The sequence below is a fragment of the Drosophila gunungcola genome, assembly GCF_025200985.1.
Source record: "Drosophila gunungcola strain Sukarami chromosome 2L unlocalized genomic scaffold, Dgunungcola_SK_2 000007F, whole genome shotgun sequence".
NCBI classification, from domain to species: domain Eukaryota; kingdom Metazoa; phylum Arthropoda; class Insecta; order Diptera; family Drosophilidae; genus Drosophila; species Drosophila gunungcola.
This window is the reverse complement of record NW_026453162.1, coordinates 3,734,324-3,752,840: the sequence shown is the minus strand read 5'-3', so window position 1 is coordinate 3,752,840 and position 18,517 is coordinate 3,734,324. Positions and strand designations below refer to the sequence as shown.

Below are 18,517 nucleotides of genomic sequence, written 5' to 3'. Positions count from 1 at the left end.
GTGTTAAGTATATCTTAATACAAGGTCATGTGAGTGGTATCTTTTAAGTCTTCTATTTGTAGGTCTCCATATTAGCCTCTTCGACAGGGAGTTAGGATAAGCGTACAACATATAGTGGCGGAAAAAATAATACAAATAATAATAACAATAGAATTAAAAACCGATTTCTAAATAACAACACTTGGAGCACTGATAACCATACTTTATTTGCTGTTCCTTTTACTCCTTTATTTCTTGCAGTGTCTAGCAAATTGATGACTAACCCCACGTTTGGGGTTTGCAGCTTGGAATCTGTTTATTTCAAAAATAAAGGTTTAGTTAAAGTACTTTAGGGTGAGATATGCATAAAATTCAGGGAAAATCCGTTTTCAAATACAACTTTTATATTAAAAATGGGTCGCGAAGTGTACCGCAGAGCTATAAAAAAATAAAAATAAAATAAAATAAATATAATAAAAAAAAGGAAAAACAGAAGGTTAATGTTTTCCTATATTTTTAGAAAAACCCCTGGTAAGGAAAAAAATAGTTTTTGGGTAGCATTTTACCAGGGCGGCGAAGAGTGAAGGCAGAATGGAATTCTGAGGCGTCCACTGACTCTGAAATTTTCGATTATTATTATCTAAATTTTGTTTACTCTTAAAACTTAATCAGGTCAAATTGTATTTTTCCCCCGGTAATAACACAAAGTTCTCTTCTAAGGGATTTGGTGACCACAAGCCCAACATACTCTCCAGGGTAAGTTTTGTGCCTCAACTATTTGTAAAGCGATTCTTAAACTGTTTCAATTGTCTACCTCAACTTAAGTTTTTTCAACTATCTGGAATGATTCTTTTATTATTTCTGTTCTAAATATAGAGGTATTTCTAGATTGTCTGCAATACCTAAAGCATTACTTCTCAACTGCAACATTTGTGTTCCTCGCTAATATCACCTTACCAACATGGTTTTGTTAAGCAAAGGTCTTGAATTGACCTACTTGAATTGACATCTATTATAGTTAAAAGACTTAATAATAAAATTCAGATTGATGTTATATACACCAACTTTAGTAAGGCTTTTGATTCTGCTAATCATTCTCTGCTTTTATTTAAATTAGATCAGCTCGGTTTCTCGAACTTGGATAACTTGGATAAACTCAGAGGGTCATTTTAAAAACGTAGTTTGCAGTAATTTGGTCCCATTGCTATTTACTTTATTCATCAATTGAACTTCCCTCTGTCATAACACTTTTTCGAGTATTAATGTATGCTGTTAATGTTTGTTTGACCTATAATAATGGCAATCGGGTTTCAGATTAAAGTCTGATATTGATCGTTTTCAGAGATGGTGTCAATCTAAAATTTTAAATCTAAATTGCCTTAAATGTAACGTAATGACATTTTACGGGGTACGCCTTTATTTCTAAACTATTCTCTTCATAATATGCCACTAGACCGAATATATTCGGTCAACGATTTAGAAGTTCTTCTTGACCCAAAATTAAGATTCGACTGTCACATAAAATCAACTGTTAACAAGGCAATGAGTGTTCTTGGGCTTATTAAGCGATGGTCAAAAGAATTTGACGATCCTTATATAAATAAATTATTATTTACTTCCCCTTTCCGTCCTAATTTAGAATATTGCGCTTCCGCGTGGAGTCCCCAATATCAAGTACACATTGAGCGTATGAGTCGGTAAAAAAAATGTCTTCTTTTTGCCCTGCGTGGTTTGAACTGGGATCAAAACGTAAGGTTGCCTTCTTACTTTAGTCGATTACTTTTGCTTAATTTACCTACTTTTGTAAACCGTAGAATCATGCTTGCAACTATTTGAATGCAAAATCTTGTCAAAGGTGATATTGACTCCATAGAATTGGTAAGCCGCTTAATTTTTAATGTGCCTTTTGGACCAACCCACAACTACCATTTTCTTAACTTGCCAAGATGGACCTTCACGAACCTAATCTATATAATCAAATTTGCATTTCAACCTATATTCCTGTCTTACAAAGTACAGTTTCAACATATTTTCACCGTACTTAGTTTAAGTTTTTTTTATAAATGTCTCTACATAAGTTATTTGTGTGAATTTTCCGCGAACTCGATAACTGGCCATTACGCTAATAGGGCACGCGCATAACAAGCTCGTGCTTGGTTTCGTTGTAACGTTTAACAATATAATATATAAATGCGAAATTTGTTGCACAATGAGAGCTTATTTCTTGGAGATAAAAGCCAGGACATACTTGCTGCCTTTGAAAGCGCAGAAAGTGAGTCCTCTTTCCAAAATCACACCAAGGTACTTGTAGTAGGACTCGTGTCGAAGCACAGAGCCAAGCATGGAAATGCCTGATTAATGATTTAATGATTTATTGACTTTTGAAAGATATAGTAAATCCAAACCAAAGTCGGAAAATATTTTTAATTTTTGCATGTTTTATTTCTAGAAAAAAAGAAGGAAACGGATTTAATTTATTTTACACTCATAGAAAAAATCAAGAATTTCGATGCCAATTCAAGAACGAACGATGTCAAAAGTAGGGTAAATTCGAATTTTTTGATTCAAGAACGAAAGGCTATATTCAAGTACGAATTATTCAATCCCGAAGTTCTACATTTGAGAATGAACGTCATCAGTCCAAGTACTCAAAAGTGCTTGAAGAAAGTGCGAAAGATGTTAATTTGAGTACGAAAAATCTTAATGCAAGTATGAAAGTTTCTTAACTAAAGTTTTTTTAAAAAGTGTTTTTTTGTCTCTTTTTCTTTTCTCTTTGACTCCATATGAAATTAGAATGAAAGGGAATATGATAAATTGATATGTAAAGGAAACAGAAAAGCAAACCTTATTTTGTTTACTGCAAGTCGACCCAACCGGGACTCGAACCGAGGCCTTTGGATTCGTAGACGCATTAGCCGGTTGCACCACACTGGCATCACAATTTTCTGTAGTACACAGCCCATATAAGAATTCGAACCAATTTGCTTGCAATCAAATAGCTTTTATTTGCTATACTTTTGAGGTCAACTAGATAAAAATTTAAATAAAAGAAGAACGTTTGAAAAAAAAAACATAAAAATAAAAAAAAAAATTGATAACTTTGTCTGGGATTTGAGCTCGGGTTCTTAATAGCTTACCCAATGTTTGATGTTGCAAGACACATACCCCCTAGGCCAATCATTTTAAGAACGAAATGTTCTTGTTTTAAATTAATAGTTCTTGTTTTTTGTTAAATTAATAGTTTTTAACAGAGTTTACTGTTTTTAATAATTCTGATATTATTTACAAACACTATAAGCAGGGATAAAGCGAAAAATATCGTTTTCTCTATGTATTAAAAAAAAACATTTTAAAATATTATTATCAAGTAGGACCCGTACTTGTTCTGTACACGTTCGTTCTAAAAATTTCAAGAATTATTCGGCTGGTTTTTTAAGAACGTTCGTGCTCAAATTATTCGTTCTACTTTTTTCTGGGTGTAGCAACCATTTTAGTACAAGATACAACAAAAACAAAAGCTTGTCTAGGATGACACCGATTTACTTGTGGGCAACAGTCCGAGTCAGCAACTCTCCATGTGTAAATACGCCAGGAGAAGTACCTTGACGCTGGGTGTATGTGACTGGCACACATTTATCAGCGTTAATTGCAATGTTCCATCGGCAGGCCCAGTTATCAATTTTTTTAAGTACACCTGGAGCATGTCAGTAGCAGCATAGATACATTTGTCTCTGGTCAGAGCTGCAGAGTCGACCGCAAAAGTTGCAACTAGCAGGTCATCGGATGCCAAGATCGGAATGTACCAATTTTCAAAGGAATCGGTTTAGTACAACTTGAAATATCATGTCAACCACTTTAAAAAAAAATAGTTTCGAGAAAAACGCGTTTAAAGCTTAGGAAACATTTACAATGGCTCTGATGGCACGTCACAAAAGCGGCTGTATCTCCTTAATACTTCGATTTTAATTCTTCCTTGAAAAAATACCAAAAGTCCAGGCTTCTAGACCAGAATACCCCCTTAAACTCTGCCAGGACTTAGTAGACAATATGCCAACAATGAATACGCTGCTCCATATTAAATAAGGCTGTTAGTCTTTTATAAGCATTGTTGTCATTTCATAAAATTCATACTTGTTGGTCCTTTTTATAAGTTTAAATTCCATTTTTTAAATGTGGAGTTTTTATTATCGTCGTTTTTATCATTTTTATACCCTTGCAGAGGGTATTATAATTTCATTCAGAAGTTTGCAACGCAGTGAAAGAGACATTTCCCACACTATATATTTTTCCCAGCTGAACGTGTTTTCCTTTTGGAATCTTAGTTTTTGCTTATTTTCCGTTTTTCCTCAGAGCAATGCGTTGCACGACCTGCTATTTCACAAATTTTCAACTTTCTTTGGCGATTAAAGGCACTGATATTACACATTTAGCTTTTATAGAGAAAACGAAAACAGTGCTATTTTTGTGCCTCTTCTTCTTTTACTCTTCTTTCGTCTATCTAATAAATAAAACTGTATCAAAATCGGTGTTCATGCCATATAGAGGGTTAATTTCCTATACCTTCGTTTTTTTAGTCTAGTTCCATTCCCCCATTTCGGTTATATTTTCAAAAAACTTCGAGGTCTTATTTTATTTTTAATCACAGAAATAAAACTCAAGCTGAAAATAAAACTTATAGAATCATTAATATTTGCAGAGGTAAAATTAAAAGTCCACATAATATCGTTATTTTATTGAGATTTTTATAAAACTTGAAAAAGTACTGTTATTTTTTGAATGAAAAGACAGTGAAAGCATCTGAAAAACTAGCCCAAATTGAATGTTCGCTGTACCCTTAGAAATACACACATAATAGCCGAAATGATTTTGAGTAAACCATCCGCTTTGCAGAAATTTGTCGATTTAGTTCTGTAGGCCAGTGTTTCCCACCGGCAACTTACGACAAAAACCTTTCAGAATCTGATGAATTCGGTTGGTGGCAAAAAGTGTGATCTTGGTGTGCCAGTGTTGATTTTAAGAGCGGTGTAAAACTTAGGGCATCTGGAACGGCCACGTTGAGCTCAATTGTTAGCTCTCTCTCCGGCTCTCTGCGGCTCTCCCACGCTCCTTATCTCCCCATCGGAGCTATCTCTGCCGCAGCCGCAGTCGCAGTCGCAGTCGACGTCGACGGCTGCGCTAATTGCTGTGTGATTGCAATTGATTTCTGATTCCGACTCAGTTGCTACTTAGCAGCGCCGCTGAGTGCTACGTGTTGTGGGTGTCGCGGATTTCATTAGTTCAGTCTTGGCGGCCCTCACGATGGCCGAAAAATCGCTGCTGATCACCGCACTCTGTGTTCTCTGCGTCGCTTGTCTCCGTCCGTCGTTGGCGGCCGTAATCGGACGGGCGGAGGAAGCGGGGGGCAACAAAACAGCGTGGGATCTGACGGAGGCCCTATACGGTTCCTCCGGACTCCGGGGTTTCAACGGCACCTGGATAACAGGTTGGTTGCTCATCCGACCGGTTCGATGACACCGTAACGTTTGTTGTTCTTCATTCTATCGCCTTGTTTTTCGGCTGTTATCACCGGGTATCTCCCGCGGCTAGTTATCATCCGGGAAATTAGCATTCGGGGAAATATCGCCCGGGGAATTCCTGCCCGCAGAGCTCATGTTCGTTGTCAGCGGGAGCTGTGACCCTTATCAAAGAGCTAGTTTACGAATGATTTTCTTATTCTGACTTGTGCTGAGCCATTCATTACAAGCAAAGTTTAACTCAGCGCCAGTGGCGAATTCCATTCCCTCACTCGGGTGAAATGTAATAGGGAAAAAGAAAGAAAGCAAACTTCGGCAAGCCGAAGTTCATATACCCTTGCAGCTATTACAAAAATTAAATTTTATTGAAAACATTAAAATTATGATTTACTTGCGTATATGTTTAAAAGCTTTGAAACAATGATGATCTGCAGCTCGATAGTTCCTTTGGCAGCTATGTGATATCGTTTTCCCATTTTAATAAAATTAAAAGCATTATTCTAAACTGTCAAATTATGAGTAAGTCAAAAATAATTAAAAAAAAATACAAAATAGATGTTACATTAAAAAAATTATTTTTTTTAATATTTGTTATTGTAGTCGTCCGATTTTGATTAAATTTAAACCGTAGTTATTAAATATTTAACCATTTCTATAGGTCGAATAACTATAAAAAATTTAAAAACAGGAACCTTACATTTTTTTTTATTTTTCCGATTGTTCCTATGGGAGCTATATGCTATAGTCGTCCGATCCGGCTCGTTCCGACTAATGTACTAATATTATGTACTATAAAAAGACAACTTTTGGGAAAGTTTCTTGCAGATAGCTTTTAAACTGAGAGACTAGTTTACGTATAAACGGACGGACAGACCCACAGACGGACGGACAGATGGACATGGCTAGATCGACTCTCCTAGTGATGCTGATCAAGAATATATATTCTTTATAAGGTCGGAAATGTCTTCTTCACTGCGTTGCAAACTTCTTACTGAAATTTTAATACCCTCTGCTGCTTGAGGACTTTATATTTATGAAATGATTATTCATACTTCACATACAAAGACATTCTTCTTAAAAATGTGAGCAGCAAGTGTGAAACAAAAGGCAAGACTCACACTATTAACACAAATAACTGCTAGGCTAACCTAAGGGAGGGTGGGGGTATGGTTTTTTTTATTTTTGTTCTGAACTAACAATATGCTAAGAATATTCTGTACAAATTTCGAGTCAATCCGAGTAAAATTACCAAAGTTTCGGCGTTTCAAACGACGGGTCGTGCTACCAGATTGTTGAAATATACAAAAAATTTTAATCGATTTTCCCGAAAACCTCTTTTTTGAACATCAGAACTCAAAATCTACTAAACTGATTTATTGGAAAATTTTAATATTACTTCTTCACATAAATCAGCAGGTAATCACGAAGTTTTTTTTTGTTGTGTTTTTCTATTTTTATTAACAAATTAACCATGATTTTTTTAAGCTAAAAGGTTCAAAAATATAGAACAAAATCTTAGTGATACATATTATTTTGATAGTTCTCCCTTTTTCAAGGCGCCTCCGAAGATTCACGGTCACCGGCTTATTTTACATTATTTTTCTTTAAAAATTTTTTTCTTACATTCTTAAAAGTTGTGTAATAATTGCCGCCGCAAAAAAAATCATAAAAAATGCGTTTTTTCGCCTTTAAAACCCTACTCCCCCCTTAAGTATATGCTATCTAATCTTCAATGAATTACGATCATCAGCTTGTACCTCGATAGCTCGATTATATTTTGTTTCTTATCTGAATCATGTGGTTAACTATATAGACAGTGCTAAGATAATGCCCAAAAGCTTTAAATTTCTTGTTATTTTTAATCCTTCAGTTATAGAAGCACTGGAATGAACACACCTACACCTATGCACCTACATATACACATCATATCGGAACTTTATTTATTACTAGTTTAGTAAAGGAAAGGTACAATTCATTTCAGCACACTATTTCATAGTAAAAATATAAAGAAAATCAGTCAGGCATACCTCCGAAGCCAGATGCCAGATGCCAGATTTCTCTACTTGGCTTTCTACTTACCAAATATGTTCGTTAACTTTTTTGGCATTATACCAAGTTCAATAACATGCCTCATTTCAAACAGCTGAAATTTAAATTTGGCATTAGTATTTTTTACATATGTTGTTGAATACCTGGTTAGCGTGTGTGGATGTTCAATTACTTGATAACGAAACTGTTTTTGTTGGTCAGAAGATTTTAACAAAGTCTAAATAGCTTTCACATGATTTTGAAATATATAGGAGAGAAAAGAAGAAAGTATTTTTTAATTGAAAGGTGAGGCACTAGACCCACAATACTATTAACAGGTTACCAAGAATAAAACAAGATCATCAGATTGCCTATTTGCTTAAAATTGTAGGTAAACCAACTCACAAGTCTCTATCATTAGAAGGTCCAGAAAGTGGTTACTTATTTATATTTAAATATATTTAGTATTTAATATTTAATATTTTATTTCTGTTATCTTACACTTTTAGATGAGGAGTTCTATTATACCGCCTCAGACAGATCCATCCACAAATTCAACGCGGCTACTAAAACGGACGTCATTTTCCAAAACTCCTCGTTTCTGGTAAGATAGTTAGCATGCCCCTGCAATGTTTGGCAATAACCCAAGCTTTACTTATAGAACAACTACGTGGGGGCAACTTTCTCGCTCTCACCAGATAACACGAAGATCCTGATCCGGCACAACCTCACGGAGAAGTTTCGACACTCGTACATAGCCCAGTACGACGTGTTCGACATCGAGAGCAACACCACCGTCCAAATCCACAAGGGTGAAAAGCTGCAGTACTGTGGATGGTCGCCGCTGCGGGATCGCCTGGCTTACGTCTACCTCAACAATGTGTTCATCCACTTCAGCGAGAAGGTGGAGGTCAGCATCACGGACGACGGGGTGGATGGAGTGGTGTACAATGGAGTGCCCGACTGGGTCTACGAGGAGGAGGTCCTGAGCAGCGGTAGCGCCCTGTGGTGGTCGGCGGACGCCACCAAGCTGGCGGTGGGCTTCTTCGACGACACCGAGGTGGAGACCTTCAACTACTTCCTGTACGGCGACGGGACCAGCACCTTCTATCAGTACCCGCACGAGGAGCACCTCAAGTACCCCAAGTCGGGCTCCAAAAACCCAGTGGTGCGCTTACGCGTCTACGACGTGACCGACAACGATCCCACCATGTACCTCATCGTGGCGCCCGTGGAAGTCGTCGGAAGCGATCACATCCTGCAGAACGTTGTGTGGTCCAACGAGACGCACCTGCTCATCACCTGGATGAATCGGCGGCAGAACCGCGCCTCCATTCAGAGCTGCAGCTACCAAGGCGTCTGCGCAGAGGTGAAGCGGCTGGAGGAGCCGCTCGGCTGGGTGGATATCAGCACGCCCAAGTGCCTTAGCACCGGCAAGAGCTGCATCTTCAGATACTTCATAGACAACTGGCACCAAGTGTGGAACCTGGACCTGGAGACCGGGCTCAACAGCTGGCAGTCGCGCGGTAACTTCACTGTTTTGGCCGTCTATGGATACGACGAAGCGAGGGATAAACTGTGAGTTTACTCTAGCCAATGTGTCTTTTGTAGAAATGCAATCCGAATTAGGGAAAAAACGATCTCATTTTTCAAATCGTTCCAATCGTTCCAATGGCAGCTATAGGATATAGTCGTCCAGTCTTGAAGATTCTCTTGCATAAACAGTGTACACATAAAAACATATGACTTGGAAAGTTTAAAGGATCTACATTTTACACTGCGCGAATAATGGGAATGTATCCGTATAAACCGTATGACAGAAAAATGACAGCTTGAGAAATACCCCATATATCCCTATAGTCAAACTCTAGGGATAGGTTATAAATACTATAAAAACATAAGCATTAACCTATTCAAGGCGAAAACCCGAAATAAATTCTCAAATTAAATTATCACCTTATCTAGTCATGTTGATCAAAAATTTCGAAAAGTTTTGATCAGTTAGTAATACTCTTTGTGAGGATATGAAATCAGTTAGAGAAGTGTTGCAATTATTAAAACCATTACCTTATTAGGGCAATGACCAAAATGTATACTTAAAGCAGTTTCCTTCCATTCCGTTCTTTAGCTACTACCAAGCCACTCTTCCCGGAGATCCCTCTGTGTACCATGTGTACAGCAACGACAAGTGCCTAAGCTGCTCCCAAGTGGATGCGGACGGCGTGGCCTGTCGCTCTGCTTCTGCCACCTTCAGCAAGTCATTTTCCTACTACACACTTTCCTGCAACGGACCGAATCCGAGCTACACCCAGATCTTCGAGGCCACCACGAACAGTCTCCAGGTCGACTGGGAGCCAAACACGGCGTACCGCAAACAGTTGGAGCAGAAGCTGCGTCCCAGCTACCACTTCTTGAATGTCACCCTGGCCGATGGAACCATCGGAATCGCCAAGCTGGCCCTTCCGCCCAACTTCGATGCGGCCAAGAAGTACCCGCTGATCGTGGTCGTGTACCAGGGACCCAACTCGGTCCGAGTAACCAATGGATTTACGTTGGGTTACGAGGCGTTTGTCACGACCTCCAGGGAGACGATTTACGCGTATATTGACGGCCGAGGCACGGGCAACAAGGGCAAGGACCTGCTCTTCTCGGTCAACAATGATCTGGGCGATCACGAGGTCGAGGACCAACTGTTCGTCACTCGCTGGATGCAACTGAATCTGGCCTACGTGGATGCCGAACGGTGTGGCATTTGGGGATGGAGCTACGGTGGCTACATGACGGCTAAGACCATCGAGAAGGATCACGATCGGATCTTTCAGTGCGGAGTTTCAGTGGCTCCGGTCACTTCATGGCTGTACTACGGTTTGTGGGCACTTTGTTTGGTAATCCCAGTGAATAACAGACTTTTTTCCCAAACAAGATACGATTTATACCGAGCGCTACATGGGTCTTCCTACTGACGATGACAACCTAAAGAAATACAACGAAAGCAGTGTGTTCCGGAATCTGGAAAACTTCAAGACCCATGATTTCCTGTTGATTCACGGGTCCGGAGACGACAATGTCCACTACCAGCACTCTTTGTTGCTGGCCAAATTGCTGCAAAGACATGATATTCAGTTCCAAGAGCAGGTTAAAAAATTGAAACATTTGCTCGTTGTCCACAATGTTTAATGATTGCTTTGATAAATTGCAGACTTATACCGACGAAAACCATGGAATCGGCAATGCCCTGCCTCACTTGTACCATACCATTGATGCCTTCTGGACCAACTGCCTTAACCTAGATGTCTACGAAGACTCTGAATAGTGAAAATAGCTGTTAGCGATCTAGTCAATCACAAGTATTTGAAAATAATGACTTTGTATTTTGTATCCAATTCTGTTAAAACTTTTGTTAAATGTTTAAAATATAATGATGAGAAAAACAACAAAAATGATGCTTCTTTCTTTTTTTGCAAATTGAGTACATACCTTGCAGCTATAACACAAGTATAGTATTCGAAAACGAATAAGTATCGATTTTTATGAATACATTTCTTGAGTTATATGTACATATGTTGAAAAACAACGAAATTGTAAAGTTTTTGTATCTTTCCTATGATAAAGTCATCCGATTCATAATATTTAAACCATATTTCTCATGTTGTAAAAAAGAGCATATCTCTGAGCATAAGTTTAATAAAAAAGGAGTTATAATATTATAGCTAATAGTATATGAAAATAAAAAGTCATGTAAGTTTCTTGTTCGACTTAACGGAAAAGCTAGTCTCAACTGAATATTTTGGGCTCTAACCGCGAAACAAAGTTATCCATTTTCTCTTAAGAACTCGCGATTTGTGGTTCGATTCAATGGAAAATATTAGTCGCAACTTAATACTTCAAGTCATCCTCAGTTTGTGCTTCGACTTAAGGGAGAAGACATCAATATCAACCGTAGAGAATCGTGGCCATTGCACTTCAAAGCAGCTTTTCCATGAGCTTTTCCGTGTTAGATCAGATCAAGTATATCATTTGAACTGTATATGAGCTGAGCCATTCCAACCTTAAATATTTTTGACGTGATTTACTTCAACCTATGCTAGGGCTCTAGTATATATGTTCTTGAAAGGACCCATTTATGGAGTTGACTTCATCATAAGTCATATGTACACATTCACCCGCAGTTCACTTTGTCATTAACTTTGGGAATAACTTGGAGGATATTTAACCTTCGGCTTGTCAAATTTTTTGAATAAAAGTAAGTTAAAAACTAGATCTTTTCCATCGATTAACTGCAAGTCGAAATGGGCGTTTGGTTGGATCCTTAAATTAGGGTTTTCAATGCTAATGTTTCGCTGAACCCAAAAATTTACAGTAAAAACAATAGACAACTATTCATTGGGATTTTTCCTTATTATATTATATCATATTAGGCTTTGTTTCTTACAGTTCTCTCAGTATCCCCAAGTCTAAGATACTGATTCTAAAGCTGCAAAGCATTGAAACGAACCGATCTCACTTCTTTAAAATGCATTGGTAGAGCTCAAATCTGTTTCGGATTCGGATTTTACATTTCAAAGCACTCTGAAGGGTGTTTATTTATCAGCACGTGCTGCAGTTAAGGGCAAATAAGAGCTATCAACTAATTATAGGACAGTCAGACACACAGCCAGGCTATACACAAGTGGCAGTAAGGAGGAATGGTATAAGGCCCTCCAAAGCTGGCGCTAATCGGGGTGTCATTATGCTTTGGAGGCTGCTAATGCTGGAGGTGGTGTTCGGTCTCGGATTAAGTGCTTAACTTATAGCGTATTGTGGCTATCCACACGCTCAGTGGAGATGTCATGAAAACGATGCAAACTTTTAAACTCTTGCGATTGGCCAAGCATGAAATTTCATTTCGTTCCGACCATTGCTTCGACATTATTGTTAATTTTGCACTTTAAGAACAGTAAGAATCAGCGATTCAATTAAAAACCGGAACAAAAGTACATTGTAGTCGCCTCTATTAGTACATTTTGCACAAAGGCCTGTCATAAAAGAATTCTTATGAATCAGGCTTTAATTTCTTGGTTTAACTACTCTTGTGAAGCACCCATTGGATATGAAAGGGAGACCCAATACATAAAGTTAATAACTTACTGCTAACAATTTTAAATGTAGATTTTTGATTTGTACCAAAAATTTTCCATTTCGTGTTTAAATTACAGAAACATTAACTTTTAAGTTCTTTAACATCATCAATATTTAACTGTACGAAAACGAAGACTAAATAGTTTTAAACTATTTTGTATACCAGATTTTTTAATGCCTTCTGCTTTGTAGTTATAAGTTGGCGTTTATAATTTATTTAATAATAGAAATGCCATACACACGCATACCAACCATCAGCAAAACCAACAACCAAATTTTCCCCAGCCGCACGTTCAGTTTCAACCATCCATCTTGTGTGTCAGTTATTTTCTATTTGATTTGCAAAGCTGCACAGGGAAATCATTTTGAAGGATTTCAATGGCTTGCTTTGGAGGATGCAGTCAGGGGCAGTGTTTGCGCGTGGGTTTAAAAATAAGGAGAAATTTCAGCTTAGCAGGGTAACATTCAAACCCACTTAACTGTGTTTGCGTGTAAGCAATCCCATGCCCTATTGAAGATTTAATTATGTTGCTTCAGATATTCACGCGGATACACATCCGATCAAGGACATAAAATTATGAGTGCCCAAATACAAACAGTTTTCAGGCAAGACCAGGAAAAGCTTTTAGAAGAGTTGGTGTAAACAACTTTGTTAAGTTCTAGCTCGGAGACAGTAATAATAATTCCAAAATGTTGAACTTGATGTGATGGACTTAAACTTTTATATTAATTACATTGGACAATCATAATTAGCAATACATTTAAGCGCCATTAAAAAATTAAACAGGTACTTTCCTTGCCAAAATAAAAACACTCAGAAAGCAACAATGTTCAAAGAAATGTTAATTACCGAGTGAATGGGCTTTCCACGAAAACGCCAGAAGCCATTGAGTTTGGTTTTGAAAATCAATTAAATAATTTGTGCAAAGTTTAATTGCTTCTCTCAAGGCACGAATAGACTAAATTATAATAAGCAGCCACAGAGAGGGAAAGGAAGATAAAATTGATTCGTCATGTTACTTTAATGTGGCTAATGAAAATTTATGGCTTCGGTTTCATAAAACCCACATTATGTGACAATATCTGAGGGGCGTGTGATGCTCAAATGCAGCTTTAGTTAGCTCCTCATCGCCTGTGCCATTAGAAACACAGACAAATTGTTCGTTGGCAGAATACCAAAACTATTTTATTGTTAAATTTATGACTGCCTTTAAGAGTTACCCACATAAAACATAAATTTACATAGGATTTGGTAAATATATTTTGTTTTGTTTGATTCACTTACTGTTAAGTAACAACAAAAACTGTATCTAAAAATTGTTTCTTTTTTGGGTCTAGTTTATTTTTCTCTTTTTAATCCCACACACTACAAAAATGGAAACTAAACTATTATTACATGAATTTTTTACTACAGAGTATGAACATATTCTTAATAAAATGGTCAAATACTTTGACATCGGAAAATAAATTACTACTCCCCCAACTTAAAAGCAGCAAAGAATTACAAGTGGTAATAAAAGGAATCGATCCAACAGTCTTTATAAACGAGATAATTACTGGATTTAAAGAAAAGGGTTTTGATGTCAATATGTTTATGAACATATTTAATAATAATAAAATCTCATAGCCAATGTTCAACGTAGATCTGACGTCTGAAAATAATCCTTTGAAGATAAATGAAGTTCACCCAATCCTCAAGCTTTAATATTATCTGCACTGCAGACTCACCGTTAAGAAACTCCTCAAACGGAATGCACCCGTCCAATGCACAAATTGCCAGGAATAAGGACACACGAAAACCTATTACACTCTACGTTCGGTCTGCGTTGCTTGTGGCGATGCACATCCAACAGAGCCCTGGCCTGTTGATAGGGAGAAACATTCTGCCAAAAAATGTAGCAACTGTGAGGGAAACCACACTGCCAACTGTAGAAGCAGTCCTTCTATAAAGAGCTGAAAACTAGCCCAAGCCAAGAAATTACTGCAGCTCGAAGATTAGTCACCTGACAAGACATTCCGTACATACCATCAATCACGTCCCCGGTAGTATGTTTTGCTCAGGCGTGTAGTTACAACAGGTAATACACCTCAACCTCTAAGCCAACACTTAAACAAAACACTGCAGGGTTTATGCAGCAACAGGCAGAAATGACTGGGAACTACAACAAACACAATGGTAGCAATACAGCAATCCCTGCTTAGATGGTTTCTATAAAAATATCTTACTGAAAATGCAAATGGTATTACACAGCACAAACACTAGCTCTTTCGGTTTCAAGATAAAGATAGCAGAGACTCATCAATAAACAAAAACTATTTGTATTTTAAAAGCTTTTAATTATACTTGTAGAGTGAAAGGGTACATCGTAATCGTTGAAAAGTATATAACAGGTAGGAGGATACTTTTCCGGCTATATAAAGTATACATATTCTTGATCAGGATCAATAGCCGAGACGATCAAGCCATGTCTGTCAGTCTGTCCGTCTGTATGAACGTTGAGATCTCGGAACCTATAAATACTAGAGATTTGGGTCTTGGCATGCATACTCTAGTAGTTCCTACGCAGCGCAAGTTTACTTCAAAATGGAACCACGCCCACTTTAACACCCACAAATCGTGAAAGTTAGTAATGACACTCTGAGAATGCCAAAAAGTTGGTGTTGGTTTCTGTGTGTGTGTGTGTTTCGGTCATATCTATCGGTAAACAGAAACATTTACAAAACCAATTTATTATATTAAAAGTTTGATGGTTATGAAGTACTCTGCCGCTGCTCGGCCGATGTTCTGCCGGTAATCGCTGCACTAGAGAGGGTGAACGAAAGAACTGTTAGCGGGGGGTGAGGGTGCTCTTAGCTTCTAGTGTTTTCACTGGTTATACCAGTTACTCGTAGAGTAAAAGGGTAAATTGTATTCGTTGACCTGTATGTAACAGGTATACTTTTACAACTATATAAGGTATATATATACTTGACCAGGATCAATAGCCGAGTCTATCCAGCGATGTCCGTCTGTATGAACGTCGAGATCTGGGAAACTACAAAAGCTGGAGATTTGCGATTTGGCATGCAGATTCTAGTTTTACCTACGCAGCGCAAGTTTATTTCAAAACGCCCACAGTTCGTGAAAGTAAGTACTGGCACTCTGAGAATGCTAGCTGGTGTTGGACTCTGTGTGTGTGTTTCGATCATATTTATCGGTAGTCGCAAAAATGTTCAAAGTCGAGTTAATATTTTAGAAGTTATGGGATTTTGAAGCCCTCTGCCGCCGAGTCGCGCTGCTCTGCCGCCCTCTGCCGCTGCTTGCCGGTAATCGCTGCAGTAAAGAGACAAAACGAGAGCGGGGGCTGCGGCAGTTCGACAGATGGCGCCAACTTAACTTCGAATGATGTGAAGATTTTTACTTATTTTGTAGTTTGTTGGCTGAGTAACAGGTATCAAATAGTCGGGAAACTCGACTGTAGCGTTCTCTCTTGTTTTATAGTGAAATTCTGATCAATAATCGCACCGGCAATTACTACCCAATTGGTAATTAACAAGTTCAAGAATCAATTCCTACTCGGAAATGAACATCTTCTAGAATAATTTGTTTTAAGTTAACTTTGCAAGTTAAAATTGCCTCCACTTCAGTGAAGGTTTTCCTTCTCTTTTTGCAGAAAGCAAGCGTTCTTTTACAAATGTGCCACCAAATCCGAGTTTTGGCCAAAAGTTTTTTTTTTTTGAGAAAAAAAAAATATTTTTAAAGATGAAAACTTAGCTGATCGAAATGCTTGTGAAGTCATTGAAATTTATTAAAATTACAAGTAAAAAATATATTTTAGAACTAAGAAATCATGCTATTCTTAGTTCTAAAATATCGACAAAAGCTTTTAAGTAAACATGGTTTTTTTCGCAATGGGATATTTTGCTATAGAATTACTTTGGGGTACCCTATCGAAATTAAGTGATTATTTTAAAAACAAATTCTTCGATCAATTAACTAACAGAATCGCCCACCGCTTTCGAGCGGTTTTGCTTTAGTTTTCGAGCATAGCGGTTTTAAAGATGTACTTAATTTAAAGAAGAGGCCGTCAAATGTATAATGCAGCCCAAAAGTATGCATTCCTCATATCTGTTCATACGATAACTAAAGTACATACAAAACATATAATAATGCATATCCTGGAGGGTCCCCGTATTACGTCATCATAAAGCACTTTAAAATTTAAAAAATATTTAATAAATAAATTTTTGCTTCTAAAACTTTTGATAATGTAGATGGAAAGATGGTTATCTTACGTACCTAAAGATCGCATATTTAAAAGTTGATAAATCTTTAACCTCACACGAATGTGTGTTGTTGCAAACTTCTGGCTGAAATTATAATACCCTCTGCAATGGTAAAAAAACAGAAAATTTACAAAGTTTTTTATATTTTTTTTTCCGATTGTTTCTATGGGAGCTATAATAAATTATGCCTGTATTTGCCTACACCTATACCTAGATGAAGCGGTCCGAATGGAAACTTTTAAAAATGTTTAAGGTCCGATCGTCATGTCTTTTTTACCTCGTTAAGAGGTGTTTTTGTTTGATGTATGTATACTCACAGACATATCAATTTGGTTAAACGAATTGACCGAAGGCTTGCCAACATATTTCTCTGCAAAAATTTAATTTTTTCCAAACACTTCAAACCTCTTTCAGACAGCTAAAAGGAATCCGGCTTGGCTCCAACCAAATCCACTTTTCTAACCCTTATCTAAGTTAAAAAAGGTTTAAAAGTTAGTCCGTTTCTTAAGGTTATCTTCTGAAATTATTGGTTATTGTAAAGAAACTTTCAAATTAACTTCCAAATTTCTCAAGAGTCAGGTCTGCAGAATGCAAGTTTGCCATTTCGGCTTTTTGGCCCAGTGTGTGTAAAACTTTCTTTTTTCAAACTGCCGAAGATACACAACCGATGATTTTGCACAACGTCTATGAGACATTTTTTTTTTCGAAAAACCCACGACACTTCTACCGCTTAGTTTGAAAATGTTACAAATATTTAGTAAAAAAACGCGTTACGGTGAAATGTATAGCTCTTCTAGTTACCGGGATTTAAATTCGCCGAGTTCACCGCACATGCTCTTACAATGTCGCATGTGTCAAATTAAATTATTGAAAAAAGGGTTCAGAAAAGTCGGCCGCAAAAATGCCAAGCGGAAGGCGACAATTTTCACACGCCTGTCGGAATACAAAGAGTGTGAGGCTGAAGTGAACGTGTGCGGGAATCAGTCTGTTTTAGCGGCGGGCTCGACATTTGGCTAAACTTTGCGCCCTCCTGGGTGCCTTTTGTTTGACAGCGTCAAGGCGGAAACGTGTCCACAAGGAGGGAGCAGCAAACTAAAACTACGCTGTAATTTTATTGTGTGGAAAACATTCCTGCAGATCGCATTCACGACACTGTATAAATGTCCCGACGTCGTACAACTAAAAAAAAACTTCTTGACCTTAATGACTTTTTCATACAGAGTGGGTTTTCATGGATACAGTTTGAAAATTTAATATACGTAATTACTCAAAGTGCAATGGTTTTCCTTAAACCTCTAAGGAAAACCAGAACGGAAGCAAACTTTGGCAAGCTGAAGTTCGTATACCCTTGCTGCTACTGCGTAAATGAATATTTCTTTAAAACATATAAACTTTGATTTATATGGGTAAAAACATTATAATCATTTTCAGGTCCATTATTCGATCTTTACTATGGCAGCTACATATATGATATGATCTTTTTTTCTCCTCATTTCTGATTGTTCCTATGTTCCTATGGGAGCTATATGATAAAGTCGTCCGATCCGACCTATTACAAATATTTAAAATCGAATTTGCGCAGATTCTTTTGTATAACCTTGCAGAGAATATTA

The 18,517-nt window shown here is 37.5% G+C and overlaps 1 protein-coding gene across 1 annotated transcript; it reads left to right on the top strand.

The window, feature by feature from the left end:
• The first annotated feature begins 5,189 nt into the window (after positions 1 to 5,189).
• Positions 5,190 to 10,960, top strand: LOC128253129 (venom dipeptidyl peptidase 4). Its single transcript, XM_052981293.1, has 6 exons — positions 5,190 to 5,461; positions 8,030 to 8,124; positions 8,182 to 9,098; positions 9,649 to 10,385; positions 10,444 to 10,655; positions 10,720 to 10,960. Exons 1-6 carry the CDS (start codon positions 5,278 to 5,280, stop codon positions 10,831 to 10,833), a joined length of 2,259 nt encoding a protein of 752 aa, XP_052837253.1. The 5' UTR covers positions 5,190 to 5,277; the 3' UTR covers positions 10,834 to 10,960.
• The last annotated feature ends 7,557 nt before the right edge of the window (positions 10,961 to 18,517 follow it).

Bases quoted from the DNA above. Each gene is read 5' to 3' on its own strand.
- LOC128253129 (XM_052981293.1), top strand. From the start codon at position 5,278: ATGGCCGAAAAATCGCTGCTGATCACCGCACTCTGTGTTCTCTGCGTC. The intron at 5,462-8,029 runs GTTGGTTGCTCA...TTACACTTTTAG, and splicing joins CAACGGCACCTGGATAACAG to ATGAGGAGTTCTATTATACC. The intron at 9,099-9,648 runs GTGAGTTTACTC...TCCGTTCTTTAG, and splicing joins GACGAAGCGAGGGATAAACT to CTACTACCAAGCCACTCTTC.